The sequence below is a fragment of the Vulpes vulpes genome, chromosome 2 (assembly GCF_048418805.1).
Source record: "Vulpes vulpes isolate BD-2025 chromosome 2, VulVul3, whole genome shotgun sequence".
Classification (NCBI taxonomy): domain Eukaryota; kingdom Metazoa; phylum Chordata; class Mammalia; order Carnivora; family Canidae; genus Vulpes; species Vulpes vulpes.
In genome coordinates, this window is record NC_132781.1 from 105,193,369 (window position 1) to 105,212,294 (window position 18,926).

The 18,926-nt window shown below is 42.9% G+C and overlaps 2 protein-coding genes across 6 annotated transcripts in view; one reads left to right on the forward strand and one right to left on the reverse strand.

Moving 5' to 3' along the window:
- Positions 1-18,926, reverse strand: part of PTER (phosphotriesterase related) — a 101,267-nt gene that overhangs the window by 26,499 nt on the left and 55,842 nt on the right. For 4 of the 5 annotated variants that reach the window (XM_072749431.1, XM_072749432.1, XM_072749433.1 and 1 more), the window contains 2 exons: positions 15,952-16,092; positions 9,769-10,995 (listed from right to left, as the gene is read on the reverse strand). In XM_072749431.1, coding sequence (XP_072605532.1) covers positions 10,785-10,995; positions 15,952-16,092 — 352 coding nt within the window. In that variant the 3' untranslated portion in view covers positions 9,769-10,784. Of the gene's footprint in view, positions 1-9,768; positions 10,996-15,951; positions 16,093-18,926 lie in introns of those variants that run through there. The other variant, XM_072749435.1, reaches the window with a different exon arrangement.
- C1QL3 (complement C1q like 3) lies at positions 603-10,060 on the forward strand. The gene is made up of 2 exons (XM_026016050.2): positions 603-1,506; positions 7,307-10,060. The coding sequence occupies exons 1-2, from the start codon at positions 919-921 to the stop codon at positions 7,484-7,486; spliced, it is 768 nt and encodes a 255-aa protein (XP_025871835.1). The 5' UTR covers positions 603-918; the 3' UTR covers positions 7,487-10,060.

The window sequence follows — 18,926 nt, forward strand, 5'->3', positions numbered from 1 at the left end:
GCTGCAGTGAGATGCCAAAGCGGCTCCCCTTCCTCTGTGCCTTGGGTGCCTATAAATTGCTCCGGCGCGCGTTTGTCAGCCTCCTCTTCTCCTGGCAGGTGGTGCCCAGGCACAAGTCTGCGTTCAGTCTCCGTGGCGCTCGGCTGCCGGCCGCGAGGCGCCCGCCGCTGCTCGCCCGCTCCTCCGCCGGGCCCCGAGCCTCCCGAGCCTCCCGAGCTCACCGGGGCGGCCGCCGCGGCTCCGCGCGCCCGGGGGCCTGGGGTGCGCGTCTCCAGAGTAGCGGCGGCTGCAGGGGAGGCGGAGAGAGGCGCCGCGAGGGCGAACGGAGCACGCGAAGGAGGCAAAGGGAGGAGGCAGGAAAAGGCAACTTCAGACGGAAAGTTGGTGCGAACTGGCGCAGTCGGCAGAAACGGAAAAGTCGATCGCACGCCGCGGCTGCATAAAAGTGTGAGCCGGCCCGGCCGGCGCGAGAGGCGGCGGCAGGCTCTGCCCTGCGGGTGGCCGCGCCCGCGCCCTCGCCCGCGCCCTCGCCCGCGCCCTCGCCCGCGCCCGCGCCCGCCGCAGCCACAGGTGCCGAGGGGCTCGCGGGAGGCAGGAGGGCGCCCCGCGCACCCCGCCCCCGGCCCCCGCCCCCAGCCCGGGACTTCAGCTCCAGTCACTCGGCGTCCGAGCTCCGTCCCCGGCCGCGGCTTCCGCGGGGCAGCGGGAGCGGGAGCAGGAGCAGGAGCAGGCGGGGAGCGGCCGGCGCGCGCGCGCCCAGGGGAGTTGGGGTTCGCAGGGGGTTGTTTTCGGCTCTGAGGAGGTCCCCGCCCAACCTTCAAAATTTTGTCCAAAAGCAGACAAGAGGATCGCCCCGCGCTGAGCCGGCTGGTGGGCAGCAGGAGGCGCCTGATCGCCGCCGGGGCGCTGGGGGTGGTGATGGTGCTGCTGCTGGTCATCCTCATCCCGGTGCTGGTGAGCTCGGCCGGCACGTCGGCGCACTACGAGATGCTGGGCACCTGCCGCATGGTCTGCGACCCCTACGGGGGCACGAAGGCGCCCAGCACCGCCGCCACGCCCGACCGCGGCCTCATGCAGTCCCTGCCCACCTTCATCCAGGGCCCCAAGGGCGAGGCCGGCAGGCCGGGGAAGGCGGGCCCGCGGGGGCCCCCCGGGGAGCCCGGGCCGCCGGGTCCCGTGGGCCCTCCGGGCGAGAAGGGCGAGCCCGGCCGCCAAGGCCTGCCGGGCCCGCCCGGGGCGCCCGGCCTGAACGCGGCGGGGGCGATCAGCGCCGCCACCTACAGCACGGTGCCCAAGATCGCCTTCTACGCCGGCCTCAAGCGGCAGCACGAAGGCTACGAGGTGCTCAAGTTCGACGACGTGGTCACCAACCTCGGCAACCACTACGACCCCACGACGGGCAAGTTCACCTGCTCCATCCCGGGCATCTACTTCTTCACCTACCACGTCCTGATGCGCGGAGGGGACGGCACCAGCATGTGGGCTGATCTCTGCAAGAACAACCAGGTGAGTGCAGGCAGGCAGCGGGGTGGGCGGGGAGGGAGCGCGGGAAGGTGCAGGCAGGAGGGAGGAGACCCCGGAAATGGGGGTGGGAGCCGAAGGGGGCGCCCGGAGGCCTGGAGAGGGCGGTCCCCCCGCCGGGACCTGCGCTCCGCTCCGCTCCGCTCCTCTCCGCTCCGAGCGAGCGCGCGGGCGGGCGGGCGTGAGCGCCCCTCGAGGGTGGGGGAGCCCGGAGCTCGGTCCCCTGGACAGCCGGGGCGCCGGGGTGCGGGGGGAGTGGGGGGTTCTTCAGCAGCGTAGGGTCGCTCTCGGGCTTTGCCTGGAACAGCAGGGCAGGGGGAGCCCCGAAATGGGCGTGCCAGGCGGGAGAAAGGGGCCCGCGGGAGAAGGAAGGGACCCGAAAGAGCGAGTCCCACCCAGTGTGGCTCGTCCCAGGGCCGACCAGGGGACCCGCGCACTGGCGGTCGCAAGGCCCCAGCCGCGCCCCAGCCCCGGGAAACGAGCAGACCGTCAAATGCAAGGGACGCACTCCGGTTTAGATTTCAGCCCAAGGAGCAGAAGGGGACGGAATGAGTCCTGGCAACAAAAGAAAAAAAGTTGAGACTCATGGGTGTACTCAGTAAAGCGCGCACCCAAATACAGAAGCGGGACTCCACTGGCTGGAGAAGGAGGCCGCACAGGCAGGCGCGCCGAGGCGAAGGGCCTCGCCCCGGGGAGCCCCGGGGCCTCCTGCGTGACAGTCTTTCCAAGCTGCCTCCTCCCAAGCCAGGCGCCTCGGCCTTGACTGTGAACTAGCCTCAGATTAGCCCTGGCCTCCTCCGAGACGCTCTCCCGAGCTGGTCGGCCCTGCCACGGGGGTCACGGGGCTGCAGTTTTATTGCTGGGGCCACTTTACCGTTTGCTTGAGAAATTCGGGGTCACCCCAAGTGGGTCTGATCTCTTCGGAGAGGAAAATAGTGGCTGTAACTACCTGAGAGTGTCATCCGGACCTGAGGTGCGCGCTGAATCAGCAGCCACGCTCTGGGCCAGGCCTTGCAACCTGCAGCCTGCAGTCTGGGCTGAGTTCTCTGGCTTTTGCCAATTTTGCCGATTGGGTGGCACAGGGAATGGCCGAGAACCCCGCCATGGCCAACTTAGATTTAACAAGCGCCACAGGGCTTCAGGTCACCCGCTCCTTGAATCCAGACCTTCTTCAGTTATAATCCAGGTTTCCATTAAAGCAGCATTAAGGCAAGATTTCTTCCAAAGACCTAGTTCGGTATCAGAGTTTTGCAGGGTTTTGATTTGTTTTGTTTTGTTTTTTTTTTTTTTTTTTTTCAAAAGTGAAAGACAAATATTCTAAATGTATCAGAAGGAAAGGACAAAAAATCCTGTCCCTCCTCTCTCTTCCCACCCATCACTTCTAAAGGAATTTGGAATTAAATAGCTCCAGGACCTCACAGGACAAGTAAAACAAACAAACAAAACAAACAAAAAAAGGAAAAATGGCCACCAGGAGGCACTGACAGGGTTGTTTATTATAGTTATTATGCACAAAAATAATATTAAGATAAAGATTATTTACAGAGCAGTGAGTTGGTTTTAGGTAAATGGCTAAAAAGGGCATGACTCACTGTACCAAAATAGAGCTATTGTGTTACCTTTACAAAATGGTTTATGAGCAGCCCCTTAGCAGACAGCGCTGAGGCACCCATTTATTTACCAGTTGGCTCTCTCCTGACTCAAAGGTTAGGTCTGGAAAATACTGTCAAGACTGAAGGATTGTTTTTAGAGATTTTAATTAAAATGGAATAATGTTCAAGTTTTATCAGCCACTGAATAAAAATACATCTTTAAATACCTGGAAATTGGCAATTGCATGAAAAATCAGGGGATGACACATTTAAATTAGTTTAAAGGTGGCTGGCTGTGTCAACTGCTGAGCCCGGGTATATTGAACTGATCCCAAGAAAACCATTTTGTACACATGTTTTAGGTGCATTTTGTTTTTAAAATTATTTCATTGTTTGGAGAGCCGAATGCTCCTTTGTATCAGCCTAGCATGCACATTCTACGAGCATGAGGAAAAAAAAATAGGGCAAACCAGCTGACCTTATCATGTATAAAGCTCTCCATTGGCATTATTAAGCTGTTACTTCTTCAAAAGGTGTGCAACAAGTAATTCAGGAAAATACAGGTAGCAACAAACAATGTATTTTCAACTTGGCATGGACTAGTTTGGAAAATAGCTATTAAAATATTACTGTTAAGGAAATATTACTGTTTAGGAATTACAAAATAGAACTGTTTTGTAAAGTCTGATCTGTAGACAGTTGCAAGTGAGAAATATTTTATAAAGTTTATTTTCTTAATTTTAAATAGTTTATCCATGATTTTCAGTTCTCTTCTTGTCTGATCACTTCTTAGAATGGCAGCTTCCCCCCTGAGCAGACCTAATTTGTTTTCACAAAACAGAAACTCAGAGATCCATGTCAGCGTAATGTTCTATGGATTAAGTGGATTTGAGAAGCACAAAAATTAAACTAAAAATTCAGTTCACTCTAGGATAGAGGAATGCCTCTGGACCGTAACCATATGAGAACCATTTTATTTATGCTTTGTGTTGAATGCAGGATCACAGATGGAAACATCAAAGGCCAGTAAATTAATCTGATGCACCACTTAACCTTTTGTTTATGATTCCACAGAAGTACAATGAAAATGAAATTATGAGAGCATCAGTAGCAATTAATTAAATTAGCAAATGTTACCATAAATATTGTCTCTAATAATAAACCCTCACTAAGAAGATAATGCTAAAGCCACACAAGCTACTATGTTCTCACAGACATGCCACTAAAAGGATCACAGTTCTCATATTCCCCATGAAACCATCAACCTAAATTTAATCATACCATTCGTTGAGAGCCCATGACAGTGCATATGCAAGGTAAAAGTTGGACTTGAATGGCTTCACAGACAGGAAATATAATTTTAATGTGTTCGCATACCTTTAGCAGAAAACCTGAATTTAAAAATTGTTCTTTGAATACAGCCAATGTAATACCACTATAATAACCCCCTATCATAAAAACTAGAACTGGCTCAAGATTAGAACTATAAAATAATTGAAGGCCTGGTTTATTCTAAGAAGGTATTAATTACAACACCAATGAACATGAGATATATTGGAAACAATAGTTCGTGGGTGGATATTCCTTCATAAATTAGTGAGGTTAATGAAATGCCAAATTAATACTCTCTTTTTAAAAGCTGTGAAACATGCGCTACAGATCAAGCAGGCTCCAAATAGTTAACTTATAATATGAAAAGATATTAGAGTACATTTAGGCAGAAATGAGTATATCGGGCAAGGAAAGGATGCATCATATTCCCGGAGAAAATGCTGAAATCGGTGTACATTTAGGAACCTGAAAATAGCCTCCAAGGTGGATGCATTACCTTCCCTGTAGTTTGATGGCTTTAAGGCAGAGTTGTTGGAAGTCACCGAGCTGATTACTAGAGCTTGAAATTTCAAGTTCCATTATACCTTTACGGTAGGATCAGGTGAGCAGGTGTACAAAAATCATGCAAAGTACACTGGAGTATGGCAGTTATTTAATTGGGAAAGTCTCGTGGTACAGTATAGGTTAAAATCTTAAGAGAATCACTTTCATTAAAAAGCTATCACACAACAAAGGAAGTGAAAAACCATAAGGGTAACCTTCCAGTCTGTGGGATCGCACTAATGCATTTGCAGGTTTTTGTGGTTGTAGCTACAGAATCAAAATGGTCATATTTACATGGCTTTGTGCTTATACCCTGTAGAATAAAAACTGCATTACATGTATATTTAAGACTATTGTCTCTAAATGGAGGGATTTTAATGAGTACTCGTTCCCAGATGTCTTTATATAGAAAACAGTGTTAAAGCAATACCCAGAGAGCATATATTAGACACCTAAAGCACTAAATAAAATGTGTCTGGTTATTAATAATAGCTGAAAAATATATTTATGGATTGCTCATTAATATGTTACTGGCATGGCTAAATGACTGATTTGTGTTTTAAATTTTCTCACCCATTAAAAAGTCCACAGGTTAAAAAAATTAAAAAAAAAAAAAAAAAAGATGAGGTCATAACGGTGCTATCCTCCTTGTAGATTTTTTTTCCCCCAGGGCATTAATGACTAGGCGAAATTAATAAATCAAAGCACTCAACTCCTACAAACTTATGATTAATTTCTAGGAAATATTACAACATTAAATTGTATTATTACTTAGCGGTCAAAACAGATCGCTTCACTGAATTGGTGTATACATTTGAGTCAGTGTTTCTGAGCATAATTGCATGGCATATTGCTTTCACTGTATTAGTGTCAGCACAGTGTTAAGCAATTCTAAATCTTTTAAGCCCCTTTCTCCTTTTGCTATATGATACCCACGAAGAAATTTTTTAAATACTACTCAAATTACTTTACAAGTTCAGCAGTGTCAAAGAGCCTTCTCCTTTTTTAACATTTCAGCATTAATGTGAGAACACACCGCATGAAAATTTAATTTGAAAACCTATCGTTTAAGTTTTGAAAGAAATGCATGGAAATTCTTGACTTATGTCTCTTTTCTCTCATTTTGCCAAGTGATAAAATCCAGCATACTCTACCCCAAGTCATGCATTATTACATAATGCAGGTTTACAAAACCACTAAATCACTTGCTATGTTATTCAGGGAAATACCATTATAGTGGAATAGAAACAAGCCACAGAGTGGATGTTTTACCAAAATCAATCAAATAAAAGTCTACCTATTGAACATTTTTTTCCAAGGCAGGATCAAGATATAGCTAAATAAATAGGAAGCCTAATTTGAGTTGAGGATATGATGGAATGTCCATATTACTTGAAATGATAGGCAATTTGACTGTTTGCAAATGTCTGTCAACCCACTAATGAGATCACAGGCTCAGCATGAGTGGATTCTAGGCAACTTCTGTCCTCAAAGCAAACCACACATTTTTAGGATCACTTAAATGTAAAAGGATATTCAATCATATCAGTCAAAAATTTTTAGGAATTTTAGAGGCCTCAAAGCTTAGTTCCCTCTGTAACTTTTAGGTATGCTGACATTAAATAATTTATTCAAGTGCACGCATCACAGGTAAGTAATAAAAAGGCAAAAATGGAAAAATGAACTCAGCACACTTGGGTGATGTTTAAACGAGGTTTCTGGCCAAGATTTTCAAAAGCCCCAAATCAAAAGGCTCTCTTCTTCTTTTTTTTTTTTTTTTTTTTTTTTTTCCTTCTCCCTATACAGTAGAGTCGGAGTCATGTTATGTCTCTGAGCCTCAACTGCTCTGGATCTCAATTTTCTCATAATCGTGGGGACCAGCTGAGGTTCGGATTGAACCTCTGTCCTCATAAACATCTGGTTAGCATATTGCTAATTGGCTTAAATTAAAATGCAAAAAAAAAAATACCCTTATTTCCCATTTCAAGAAGGGATTGGGCCTGGAGATTCAAGGAATTAGAAAAAGTGCTGATTTAGGAAGAGGATAGCGTGGTGTGTGTTGTCGACAACCTGCGATGGGAAGAGACTGCTGGAATGGCCCTGGCGAAAGCACCTCTTACTCGGTTCTGCTCCTTTCCAGTGGCATAGTTGAAACTGTTACAGAGCTAGCCCTGTAGAGCTCCGGGGTGTCCAGGGGGACTCCCCCACGCTGAATCCTGTGCTATGGCAGCAGGTGGGCTTCTGAGGCTGTGTGAATGGCAAAGAGGAAACCTGGGCATCTTCTCCTCCAAATTCTAATTCTTGTTTGTTCCACACAGGTGCGTGCCAGTGCCATCGCTCAAGACGCTGATCAGAATTACGACTATGCCAGTAACAGTGTGGTTCTTCACCTGGAGCCGGGAGATGAAGTCTACATCAAATTAGATGGTGGGAAAGCCCACGGAGGGAATAACAACAAATACAGCACATTTTCTGGATTTATTATTTACGCTGACTGATACCGCAGAAACTAAGCTGCTTATTCTGAGTTTGGACACTGGATTCGTTTGGCTAACGTCCGTGAATCAAGGATCCCCGGGGGATGCCGGTTGCGGGGCACCTCAGTTGTGTATATGTGGGCAATGCAAATGCTACCTGACTCACATCTGTACACTCAGAAACATCATGTAAAAAAAAAATATTAAAAGCAAGATAAGCAGATGTGTTATCCACTACCGCCAAAGCAAATACTCCTCCTTATCGTTAGTGTCCATGTGAATGAAGTCCTATATAGATCACAAATTTTTATAGAAAAATCTAAGACACTGAATTATTTCTCCAATATATATGATACTTTGGTGTACTGTGATCTTGCTGCTTTTATCCATATGTCAGCTTCGGTTCTTGTGAGTTTACCTGCTTATTATGATACTTGGAGTCCATTCATAGTGTGGGGAGAATGAGTTTACCCTGCAGGAGAAGGTCTGATTGAAATAATGCTGCTTGTCCCCAAAGAAATTGTTTGCCTTGTACTTTTGTTAACTTTAGAGCTAGTCCTGGGAATGATTCAACTTCAAGCCTTAACCTGGAATCTTCTGGATTTGAGGGAATTCCCAAGCCTGTGATCATTTTCACATTTTCTTTTTCTTACAAATTTTCTTTTCTCTCTTTTCTGGTGATAGTCTTTAAATATAGAGATCGAAATTGTATCATAGGATTACCCTCTAAGTGTGAAAATGTGTAATTATGTATGGTATTTAGAAATTCCCCTGTGTGTCCATTTTGTCAATAGAATGCGTTTAGATTTACTTAGAAAGTCAGAGACATTTATTCTTTGGTGTTAAATCAGACTGAGGCTTTCGGCTTCTTTGGAACAAAAGATTATTCATAACCCAATGCACAATGGTTTAATTTGAGCTACTGCATGAGTCACCAAGGGGACCCTAAGTTAAGGCCTTCGAATAGTTACTACAAGTCGTGGCCCGAGGTTATTTCAAAATGAACGATTTCACATGTAACCAGTAAGACAACAAAGTGTATATATTTTATACAAATACGTGCTACATATACATGTATTTGTGTGTGTACACATAAAAACACACACATACACACACGTTAGATCAAATATTATATATATATATACACATATATATGTGTATATATATATATATGCATATATATAATGGCTTCAGACCATAGGCACAGTGGCTGTATAGCCTCAGAAATTTAATTTAAAAAATATGTGTATATATACACACAAACACACATAAATTATTTGACTTATTTTGGATCGAAATATATTTTGGATTACAAAAGTATATGGAATAGCAAAATAATTTAAATGACTTCTCTTGTAAGAGTTACCCAGAAAATTAAATTTCATTTGGTTAAAATGCCCTATACATCACATGTCTATAAATTAAGCCTATGGTTTCTTTATTACCATATGCCAATCAATACTTCCACTGCATTCTGTGGCAGACTGTTAATATTGGGACCGCAGAAACAAAGTGGCTCTCTTTTGCAACGTTTATGAATTATATGCGTTTGAATTATCAATTCCTTTTCTTTTTTCTCAGGTGGATTAAAGCGGACAGTAAAGTAGATTCCGAGAGTAGTGCAAATCATTTCTCTCTGGTTAAAACACACTGCCAAAGCCATCTCTTTAACCTAAGAAAAAGATTAAAAATGCTTGTTGATATACCCTATCAGACAACTTCCACTATTACAATGAAAAATCTGTTTCCCCTCTCCGTTGCCTTTGAAGACTCTCTGGATGCATAGATTTGAAAAACAGGGATGTAAAAATCTGCTTGTTTTACTGGTGAAGGACATTTGCATTTTTTCATTTAAAGGAATTAGTTTGTTCTGGCTCATTCCTCTTGGGTACTTTCTGTTCTAATACACAGAAAGCTTGATCATCTTTGATCCACAGAAATATCTTGTATTTAGAAAACCTCAACTTTCCAAAAGAGTTACGCATGTTCCCATCTGAAGGTGCTGTTGGCTTGGTTTAAATGCCTTGGTCTGAGTAACTGTCATGATTTTTATGATTAAAAACACTTAGCCCGTTCATCAAGAATAATGACTAATTCTGTTTGGCTTTTTCTGATATGTTAGCAGATTCATAAAGGAGTTGCAATGGATTTATTTCTGTTTAACAATATATATTTATCAAAGAGGGATTGGTAGAAAGAGTTTGGGGATTTTTTTGGTGGTGGTGGTGGTAGGGGGGTAACAAACAGCATAATGAGGAATCAACCAAAAGATTAATTTATAAAACAGCAGTGCACATCTTCTGTGAGTTTTAAAAAGGCTTTATTTACACAAAACATCAGTGCTGGGTACCTTTTCAAGAATAGGCTCTAGAATCAGAATGTCATTTCTAATGGATCTGACCTTTTCTTCAGATAACTAAGCATTATTTTCTCTGTTTAGGCCCAAGGAAAAACAAATAAAAGGTAAAGGAAATAAAGGGAAAATATATAAGGCTAACATTTCTCTCTTTTTTTTTTGCATTATATATTATTAATTAAACTGTGGCCTTTGTTATTATCAATGTAATTATTCATTAAACTATATTATGTAATATATTTTGACTTTTATGATTGAATTTTTATAATTGAGCATTATGCGTTCATGCTCCCTTCTACAAATTTTTTAAAGCAACAAAGTTTTACAGCAAAAATGGATACCAGCAAGCCAAAGGCAACCAAACTTATTTATTATCAGTAAATACAGATAAGAGAGACGGCATATAATTAAGCTTACACAATATTTTTACCATTGTGAATTGGTAATTGTATTACAGTATCCTATGGAAAAAAAAAAAAGCTGCAAAATTTAACTTCCCTTGCTGCCGAAGCTATTTTAAAGTGCCATATTATTCATTAAGCATTAATTAAAGAACAGCAGGATAATTAGTACGATCATCAATATTACAAGAAACATTAGATTGCTTCAGAAGGGGGTAATTTGACTAGAAACACTTTAAATTTTCTCAAGTAGTGCAGCTGATAGATTAAGAAAACAAAATGAGACTCCACTAAGAGGATACAGACTGTAAATCACTGGAAATTGGTATTTCTGTGTTTATTTTGTGAAGGCAAAACAATAGGCCCAATTAAGTCAGTAGCTTCCTAAAGGCACAGAGGTCATAACTGGTTTCTGAGAAGGCAAAACTCTTCTGATTCTCCTAAAGACGAAACGACCCGTCATTAGTCCTGCAGAGCTCTGATTAATACAGTGGGTTTGAAATCACTGAGAAATGTCCTCCGCAAGCTTTATACTCAAGGTGTGAATTCATAAACAACCATCCTATTTGAAAGTTAGCCATTGCTTAGGGTTTTCTATGAGTATCTTATCAAGTGCATTCTCGGTGATACCTCTAAGCAACATTTTAGGAACAATGTTGGTAAGTATATGAGAATAGCCGTGACCTCCGTATTTCATTAGCCGGTGCTTCGTATGTATGTCATGCGCCATCAGAATTCGATCTTCATAGCCCTCATCCACCAGAAGACGCACTCTGCGAAAAATGTTAACTCATTACATGGCATTGGTCTCACATTTAAAATGATCAGGGTGCTTTAAACGTTTTATTCATAAACCTGTTGTGCTTGCTGTAGAAATACAGTCTCCTGCTATGGCATGTGTAGTGGGAGACCCTTAATAAATATTGCATGGTAATGATAAAGATAGTATTGCATCCTACTAGGAACGTGACCCTGATTCCATGCACACAGAACCTTCTAGCCTGCGGTATTTACCACAATGCCTGCAATACTGCATTAAAAGCAGCCTCTAATAGGATGTGCTGGTCTGTATGAACGGCCACTTTGGCATGTCACAAAGTAACTTCATTCTGGATTTGTATCCAGCCCTCTGCTCTAAAATCTCTCTCTTAATGGGCCCATTTTCCAGACCCCATTTCCTTTCTCTCTCTCTCTCTCTCTCTCTCTCTCTCCTTTCTTCCAGCAAATATAATCAATTGGAATTTGTGATTAAAATAGGGAAACCAAAGAAATCTTTGTACAAGTAAAATATTCTGAGAGTAGAATCTGCTTGTTTGAAAGTGAAGGGCATACGATAAACTAGATGGTCATTTTAAAAAGGTCAGTAAAGGTACCTCTGTATTTTGAACAATGGTCCCTTTGAAGTCTGCGGGAATTTCGACTTAGTAGTCATCTTGAGGCATTGGATTAAATCAACCAGTAAAGACTTACTCTATCTTCCTTCTATCTCAACAAGATTATTCTAAATATTGAGCTGTTCCTTTAAATATATAGTCAGTTGCTTAGAGAATGGCTTTCCAACTACTGTCTAAACATCTAATCCTCTTTGCTTTGTTAAATGCTGTAATCTATAGTGTGAGTCACCTCCTGACAGCCACCATCTGTGTGCGTCTGGACTCTGGGCAGTGTCTGTCGTGACTTCCACGAGTCTCTGATGGCAGGATGTGTACTTGGAGACAGTGGTTCTTCTCTGGCATTCTTTATGCGGTCTTGTCAGTCTCTGGATTCCCAAATGAATCTAGATGGTCGGACAAGCACCTTCTTCCAAGGGCTAATTATTTAAAAGGTATTCTTTTTGTTTCTATGACATTTCTTGCCATTCTAGTGCATGAGTCATATTTCATAACTACTAAAATAAGCAAAATGTGGGCCACTACACAAAAACGGCAAGCACAAAGCCCTGCCCTCTGAGAACATACATTTTAAAATAAAATGATCATTGAAGATGAGGTCTTGTGTTTGTAGGTCAAAGGAATGCAAGTGCCAGAGAAGAGCCACCCTGAGCCTTTTCGTCTAGAAATCTGCATTCATGTCACGTGTATCCCTGCATGTCCTATAAGTACTTGGACTGCTGTCTGTGCCACCATGGATATTTACCTCTTTAAAATTTGTAATACGTCCCAAAGCTCTGATCTGGCATTACTTTTGGAACAAACCCCATTTAAGGGAATGCTCTAAGAGAATTATATGATCATTTATGTAAAAAAGAGGAAGATTTGACGGGATGCGCACACATTGCTGAAACTTAGTATAACAAACCTGAATCCCCAACTGAAAAGGAGTATCACGTGACCAGGAAATTTTAGGGTACACCTTCCCCCTTGTATTTCCTGAGCATTTGCCAAAATTTCTGTTTCTTTGCCTGGTCTTTGCCTGGTCTGAGAAAAAAGAATATCACATTACTACAGAGGCGTATCATAGGAATAGACAAATTTCTGCCCATGGCCTCGTGCCAGACCCTGAAACACAAAGTTATAGAGCTGTGAAGTAGTAAGGAAAGAGTATGATGGATAAGATACTCATTGAAAAACGAGAACCCTTAGAACCCGTTAAGTCAAGAATCTGGAGACTAGTTCTCTCACGAGAGAGACACTGTCGTGGCGCTACAAACATAGTTATCTCCTGCCTATCAAGACAGAACTTGGCCACTCTTGAAATAAAAGCTCATCTCCCATGCTATGCCATTGTATGGAAGAACAGTAGTTCCAGAGATGCCGCCAGAAGGAAAGAACCACTGTAGATGAGAAGACAAATATGACAGTAATTATAGAAATACAAATGAGTTAGTGTTTTGCAAACAAATATTAGAGAGAGACTACAAAGTGTGAAAAGGCAGAGATATAATAAGATTTGAGAAATGGAGCATAAGATTGAAAACAGGTGTTAGACACAGAATTTCTGGGGCTGAAAACCAGAGGTAGGCAGAAGCGTGCTTCTATGTTCTTGCAGTTCCGAGCTGTAAGATGACTAAGGCTCGCAAAAGGACTGCCAATGGGTGATGAAAATCAAGTGTCCAAAGGGGGGGGGGGGGACAGGCGGGGTACTGGAGCACACCCCCCTCCCAGAAGGTCATTCGGTAATTACCGTGAGCTGTGCTTGAGTCAACTGACCTAATGCATGATTTTAATTTAAGAACAATTAAGTATATCTACGTATGTAGATATACATAAGCACACATACATTAGACATAAATTCTGATGGATTTCCCTACATCTAGAATGTTTACGTTTGGTTCAAGGAAAGCTGACTGGGATGATATTCTTGTTCTTGAAAGAATAGCCAAAAGTTGCTAAGGAGGAATATGAAGTGAGGTGTGGGTGGTCCTCCCCCCCGTACCTCCTTCACAGACCCCCTCTGCAGACCCCCTCTCTCTTATTCAGGCCTGGGAGCCTCATGGATGGCATAGGGGTCCTCCAAAAGATACAAAAGATACAGCTCACCACCACGAAGGGGCTTAGGAAAAGGAAGCAGGTCCTAGAATCAGACTTCCCATTTCCAAGATGAATGGTGAAACACGGGTGGAGGGCATTCCTCAGGAAATCATGGTTTTGAGATCATGAAAGATGAGAAAGCCCTACCACACGGCCCGCTCTAAATCCCAGAGAATATCCACCCCCGAGCCCGGCCCCAGCTAGTAGGGCCCTAGGGACGCTTGTTTGCCTGTACTGAATGGTGCTCCTGGGCAAGTAAGTGAGAATCATAACACAGAATGAACGAAGCAAAAACAAACCATAAATCTGTGTGTCCAAGAACTGATTTCAGTAGTTTAAAAACACTTTTAAAAGACCTAGCTTCATCGGTCAGGTCAGCTTGCTCATGGCCCCTGAGCATCTCCATATCCACGAAGCTAGTGTTACCCGGATCAACCAGCTCTCCCTGATGACAGGGAAGCATCTTTTACTGCTAATGAGGCCATCGGAGAGGAGTGACCCTACCCGTGGCGGCAGAAGGCACACGGCTGTGAAGGTGGGCCGCCAGGGTAGGCGCCGAGGCCTGTCCCAACCGTGGCCCCCGGCTCGAGGTCTTCCCCACGACCCCCGTTCCCAGCCTTCCTCCTCGTCTACGAGGCCCTGCCCTGAATCTGGTCCTTCCTTCGCAGAAGAGAAGCATGTCTGCTTCCCAGGGACACCGCAGAACACGTGTGGCCATAGGTCCTCAGTTTCCTGGTCTCACCATGACGTCTGTCTGCCTTCACTCTGTCGCTCGCCTTACACCTTTCAACCAACTTTCTGTTTGCTCCTCAGATTCCATCTGTTTGTCTCCTTCAAAGCCTCGCTCCGTCGCTCCCTTCTCCAGATTGTTGTAAGTTAGCATCGATTGACTATTTTCATATTCTGCACCAGGCGCTCCCATAAAAAGTCTGCATCCTTTATTTCATATAAATTCCATAACAGCCTTGTAGAATGATAGGCACAGCTTCCCAGGCCTGGTCGTCTCTGTCTCTCCGCTTTCGCTCTCAGGCCCAGAAACATTGCTCAGCTCTTAACAAAGCCTTCCCTTGATCCAGCCAGGGCTTCTCACTTTGGCCCTACACCCCGGCTTCTGGAAAGAGTAGCCTCCACATTCTCTCTCCTCTTCCTTACCCCCGCCTCATTCCTCATGCCCTTGCTACAGAGACTGCACTGACTGAACGTGCAAGAGAATCTCCAGACTGTGAAATCCAATGGACACTCTTCAGCCTCTGCCGCACTTGACGTCTGCCACCTGTCAGGTGTCCAAGCCCTTCCGCGTTGAGCGTTCTCCTGCACTAACTCCCACAACAATACATTTCCCTGATATTCTTCTTACTTTGAAAGCTTTTCAGTTTGTCCCTGAGTGACTGTTCCAGAGTCCATTCCCTAAATATCAGTGCTTTCCAGAGTTCTGTCCTTATCCTCTTCTCTGAGTGGTCTCATTCACTCCCACGCTGTCAGCCTGACATACAGACCAAAGATGCCTCCGTTGATGTCTGAGTCCAGATCTCCACCCTGAGCTTCACACCCTTATCCATGGCTCCACTGGGGAGCAACTCTTAAATATTCCCAAACCAGTCACCCTTGTGAACCCCAAATCTGTTTCTCCTCCCATTATCCCTCACATGCCTCATTCAGTCTTCACGTCACCGTGCAACCAAGACAAACCAGGTACCCATCCGTCCTTGGCTCCAAACATAGTCTACTTGGTTGCAGAGAATGACTCTATAATTATTTGCTTGGACAACTACGAGGGATTGGATTTTGTATGACGTTTGGTCTTTAGACATTCAACTTACAGCATTTTAAGTTTCAGTCATCTCCAGAGTGAATGTTTTTGATAAAGCATTTCAAAAATTCATTGTAGGAGGTTAGGACTTCAGTGTGGACAACATGGGCAAGAAACCGCTTACTTCATTAGGGAGAAAAAGAGGAAAACATCTTTGTTCTCGTATCGTCATGGCAGGGGTTAAGTATTATCTGTTTCTTGTCAGCTGCCCATCTGCAACTGAACTTCTAAGGCGCTGCTAAGCTTTTGCCTACTTAGGATGACTCATTTGCTTCTTGAAATAATATATAGAGATTTTTCTCCCTGAAACAGCATCGATACATTTTTTTTTCTGCAAGTCTCTGGTTCCGCCTGCATACTGTTTTCCGAATCTTTGCTAATACCCACCCAGATATGAATCAAAAAGGGCTGGTAAAAGGAAATGCTATCAGAGATTTCATCATATTTACCTTCTAATTCTTTTATTATCATCGGGCATGTCGATATCCGGGTTGAATTGGTAATGAAGGAGTGCAGTCCCAAAGAGATCATATTCCAAGTAACAGCCAAGTTGAGCAAACTCTAGTAGTTCCTTTTTATCAAGGATAGTCCTAGAGACAATAAGACAGACACACTGTTATTGTCAAGAGCATATCTTTCACATACACAGATTAAAAGTTTTAGTGTACTACGTACTGGAACATAATTTAAAGTAACAGAATCTTTGAGTTAGCTCTTAGGATGTGACTATAAAACAGTGAGTTCAGTTTGTTACCAGAAATAAGGGAATTTACTCTTATCTAAAAGGGAGTTTTCCCTTCTAAAGTACTTGGGAACTATAGACATTTTAATTATGCTGCCATTACTCAAAAACGATTTTGTAATTCTCCAGACTTGTCCTCGGGCTATGTTCCATATTCTGTTGAAGATCCTTCCTATAAGTGGGACTGCTATGAGCTCTGGAAGCTATCAAAGGGAGTTTGGCATCAGTCTGGTGAATTAGGTGAGTAATACTAATCTGGGTAAAATTCGGAGCTAAGGTAAGGTAATCGGGTAATTTTCTTGTGAAGATCATAAAATGATTCCAAAATTAATTCCAAAGCCTTTGTAAATATCACTGCAACTTTTCCAAAAGGGGCAAAACTCCTATAGATATTTGTGTTCTAGTATGCCTATCTTTTAAATAGAATTTATTATTTCATGATAATTTTTATGGATATCTTCTCATTTCTTTAGGGATCATAGTAAGAACAACACTGTTTTATGATGGAAGATGATGTAAATGGATAAGAAAGGGAAGGTATATCAGAGAAGCACCAGCTGCAGACAGGGGAGCAGAGTTCAGAGCAAGAGTAGATTATCTCAAGGAATTTAGATTAGAACAAGTAAAAAGGGATGCATTAAGTTAACCAAAAATTCCATGGTAGACATTCAAACACATAGAGAAGAAAGAAAGAAGGAAAGGGAAAGAGAAGAAGGAAGGAAGAGAGAGTGAGAGAGAAAGAAAGAAAGAAAGAAAGAAAGAAAGAAAGAAAGAAAGACAAAGAAGGAAAGAAAGAAAGAAAAAGAAAGAAACCTACCTGGAGACAATATGGAAAAAATATAAAGGAAAAATACACCCCTTAGACATTATGTGAGGGGAGTTCAGGGCTCAGAGAAAGGAAGTGATTGAAATCCCAAATTGGCCTGGCACAGAGTTGGAATATCAGATGATCATTGTCTTACTAGGCTTTTATCCACTGATATTCTATTACCTTGGCAATTCTAGGATGCAAGGATTAAAGCACTGTTACATGTCTATAAATCTGCTTCGAAGAGGTCAGAAGTATTTTCAAGGCCTTTCTTCCAAACCATAGGAGGACCAATTAAGCCTCTGTGTGTCATGAGTGCGAGAGATTTCTGCTGCCTTGGGATGCTACCTAGGAGTTGACTATTGACTTTCACTCTGAGCAGTCATATTGTAGCTGGTTCCTTTTTATTCAACAATTCAGCATAACTGATAGTGCACAGTGTTGTTTTAGGCAGGGAGGCTAAAATATCTTTCTTTTACACTGTAAAATGCGCATTCTGTGCTATCTTCTGCTAATACTACTCCTTTTCCATCTTCATACCCTGGAGACCATCTTTTGCTTCCAAAATTACTTGCCTAAAAGAATATGTGTTTTTCTATAGTAGACACATTGTGTTTTCCCCCAAAGAGCCATGCTTAAAAACAAAATACACACAATTAAAATAACATAAGAGGGAAGAGGAAGTTTTGTGTATTTCTTTGGAGTCCGTTGCTTCAGCTTGTTAATTACCAATATGGGCAAGGTGCTAGGGGTGGGTGGGGAGACAAGCAGGGGATGAAGGTGCCAATAACACATTGGATCAGACTCTGATTTCTGTTCCTAATGTATTTTTGCCTTCCTTTGCCTAATTCCTTGAGACTAGGTTTTCTAAATTTTAAGTGACACATCGAAATAGGTATTCAATGAAAAGTCTATAGTAAATGAAAAGCCACAGGGAACTTTTTTAGTCTTTAGTTACAATTGAAAACAAAAACTAAAGTTGCTTATCATCATAATAGCTGAAAATTATAAGAATTTGCTTGTGTCTGGCATTGTACTAAGCACTTTCTTTGTATTTATTACTCCACTTAAGATTCTCTATAATCCCACTGATCTCAATTTTACAGATGAGGAAACTGGAGAAGTGAGAGATTAGAGACTTATTCAAGGTGATGTGTTGGAATATGAATTCATTTTAATGCTAGAATCAACTATCTGAACCATCATTCTACATGACTTCTACTGCTAAATATTTTGTGCTCAAAGGACATTTTCCAGAATTGCATTGACTGTAGCAGACATAGTGTTGTCTTAATCTTTATTTTGAACTTTAATTTGCTCCCTACAAAATACGCTCGAGAAATGGGGAGTTTCTCATCAAAGTAGCATGGGGGCAAGGCGGTGGTAAACCTGAAAAGTAAAAAAAGATTACTTTGTAAATGTCTTTAACTGTTAGCTCAGAGTGTAAATACATATGGTAGGCAGTATTTGGCCATTACAGTTATGTTGGATGATTCAAATGACATAGTCAAAGGAGAAGGAACTATATGAATTATGACCATTGCTTATTTTCTCACTAGGAGCCTGACAATGCTCTAAGCCTCTTAAAAATATCAAGAGGCACGTCTTAAGGGTCTTCTATCACCAGACCAGACCTCTCCTAAAGTTCAGAATTACATATCTAATTGCCTGTTTGCTATCTCAACGTGGATGTCTATTAGACAGCTCAGGCTTAACATGTCTCAAACTAAAGCCTTCATCTACTATCCCAAATCAGCTTTTCTAACACCCTTCCCTCTCTGGGCTTACAGCAACACCATTTATGCATTTGCTCAGGCCAAAAACCTTATAGTCATCCTTGACTGCTTTCTTTGTCTCACACTACACATCCAGCC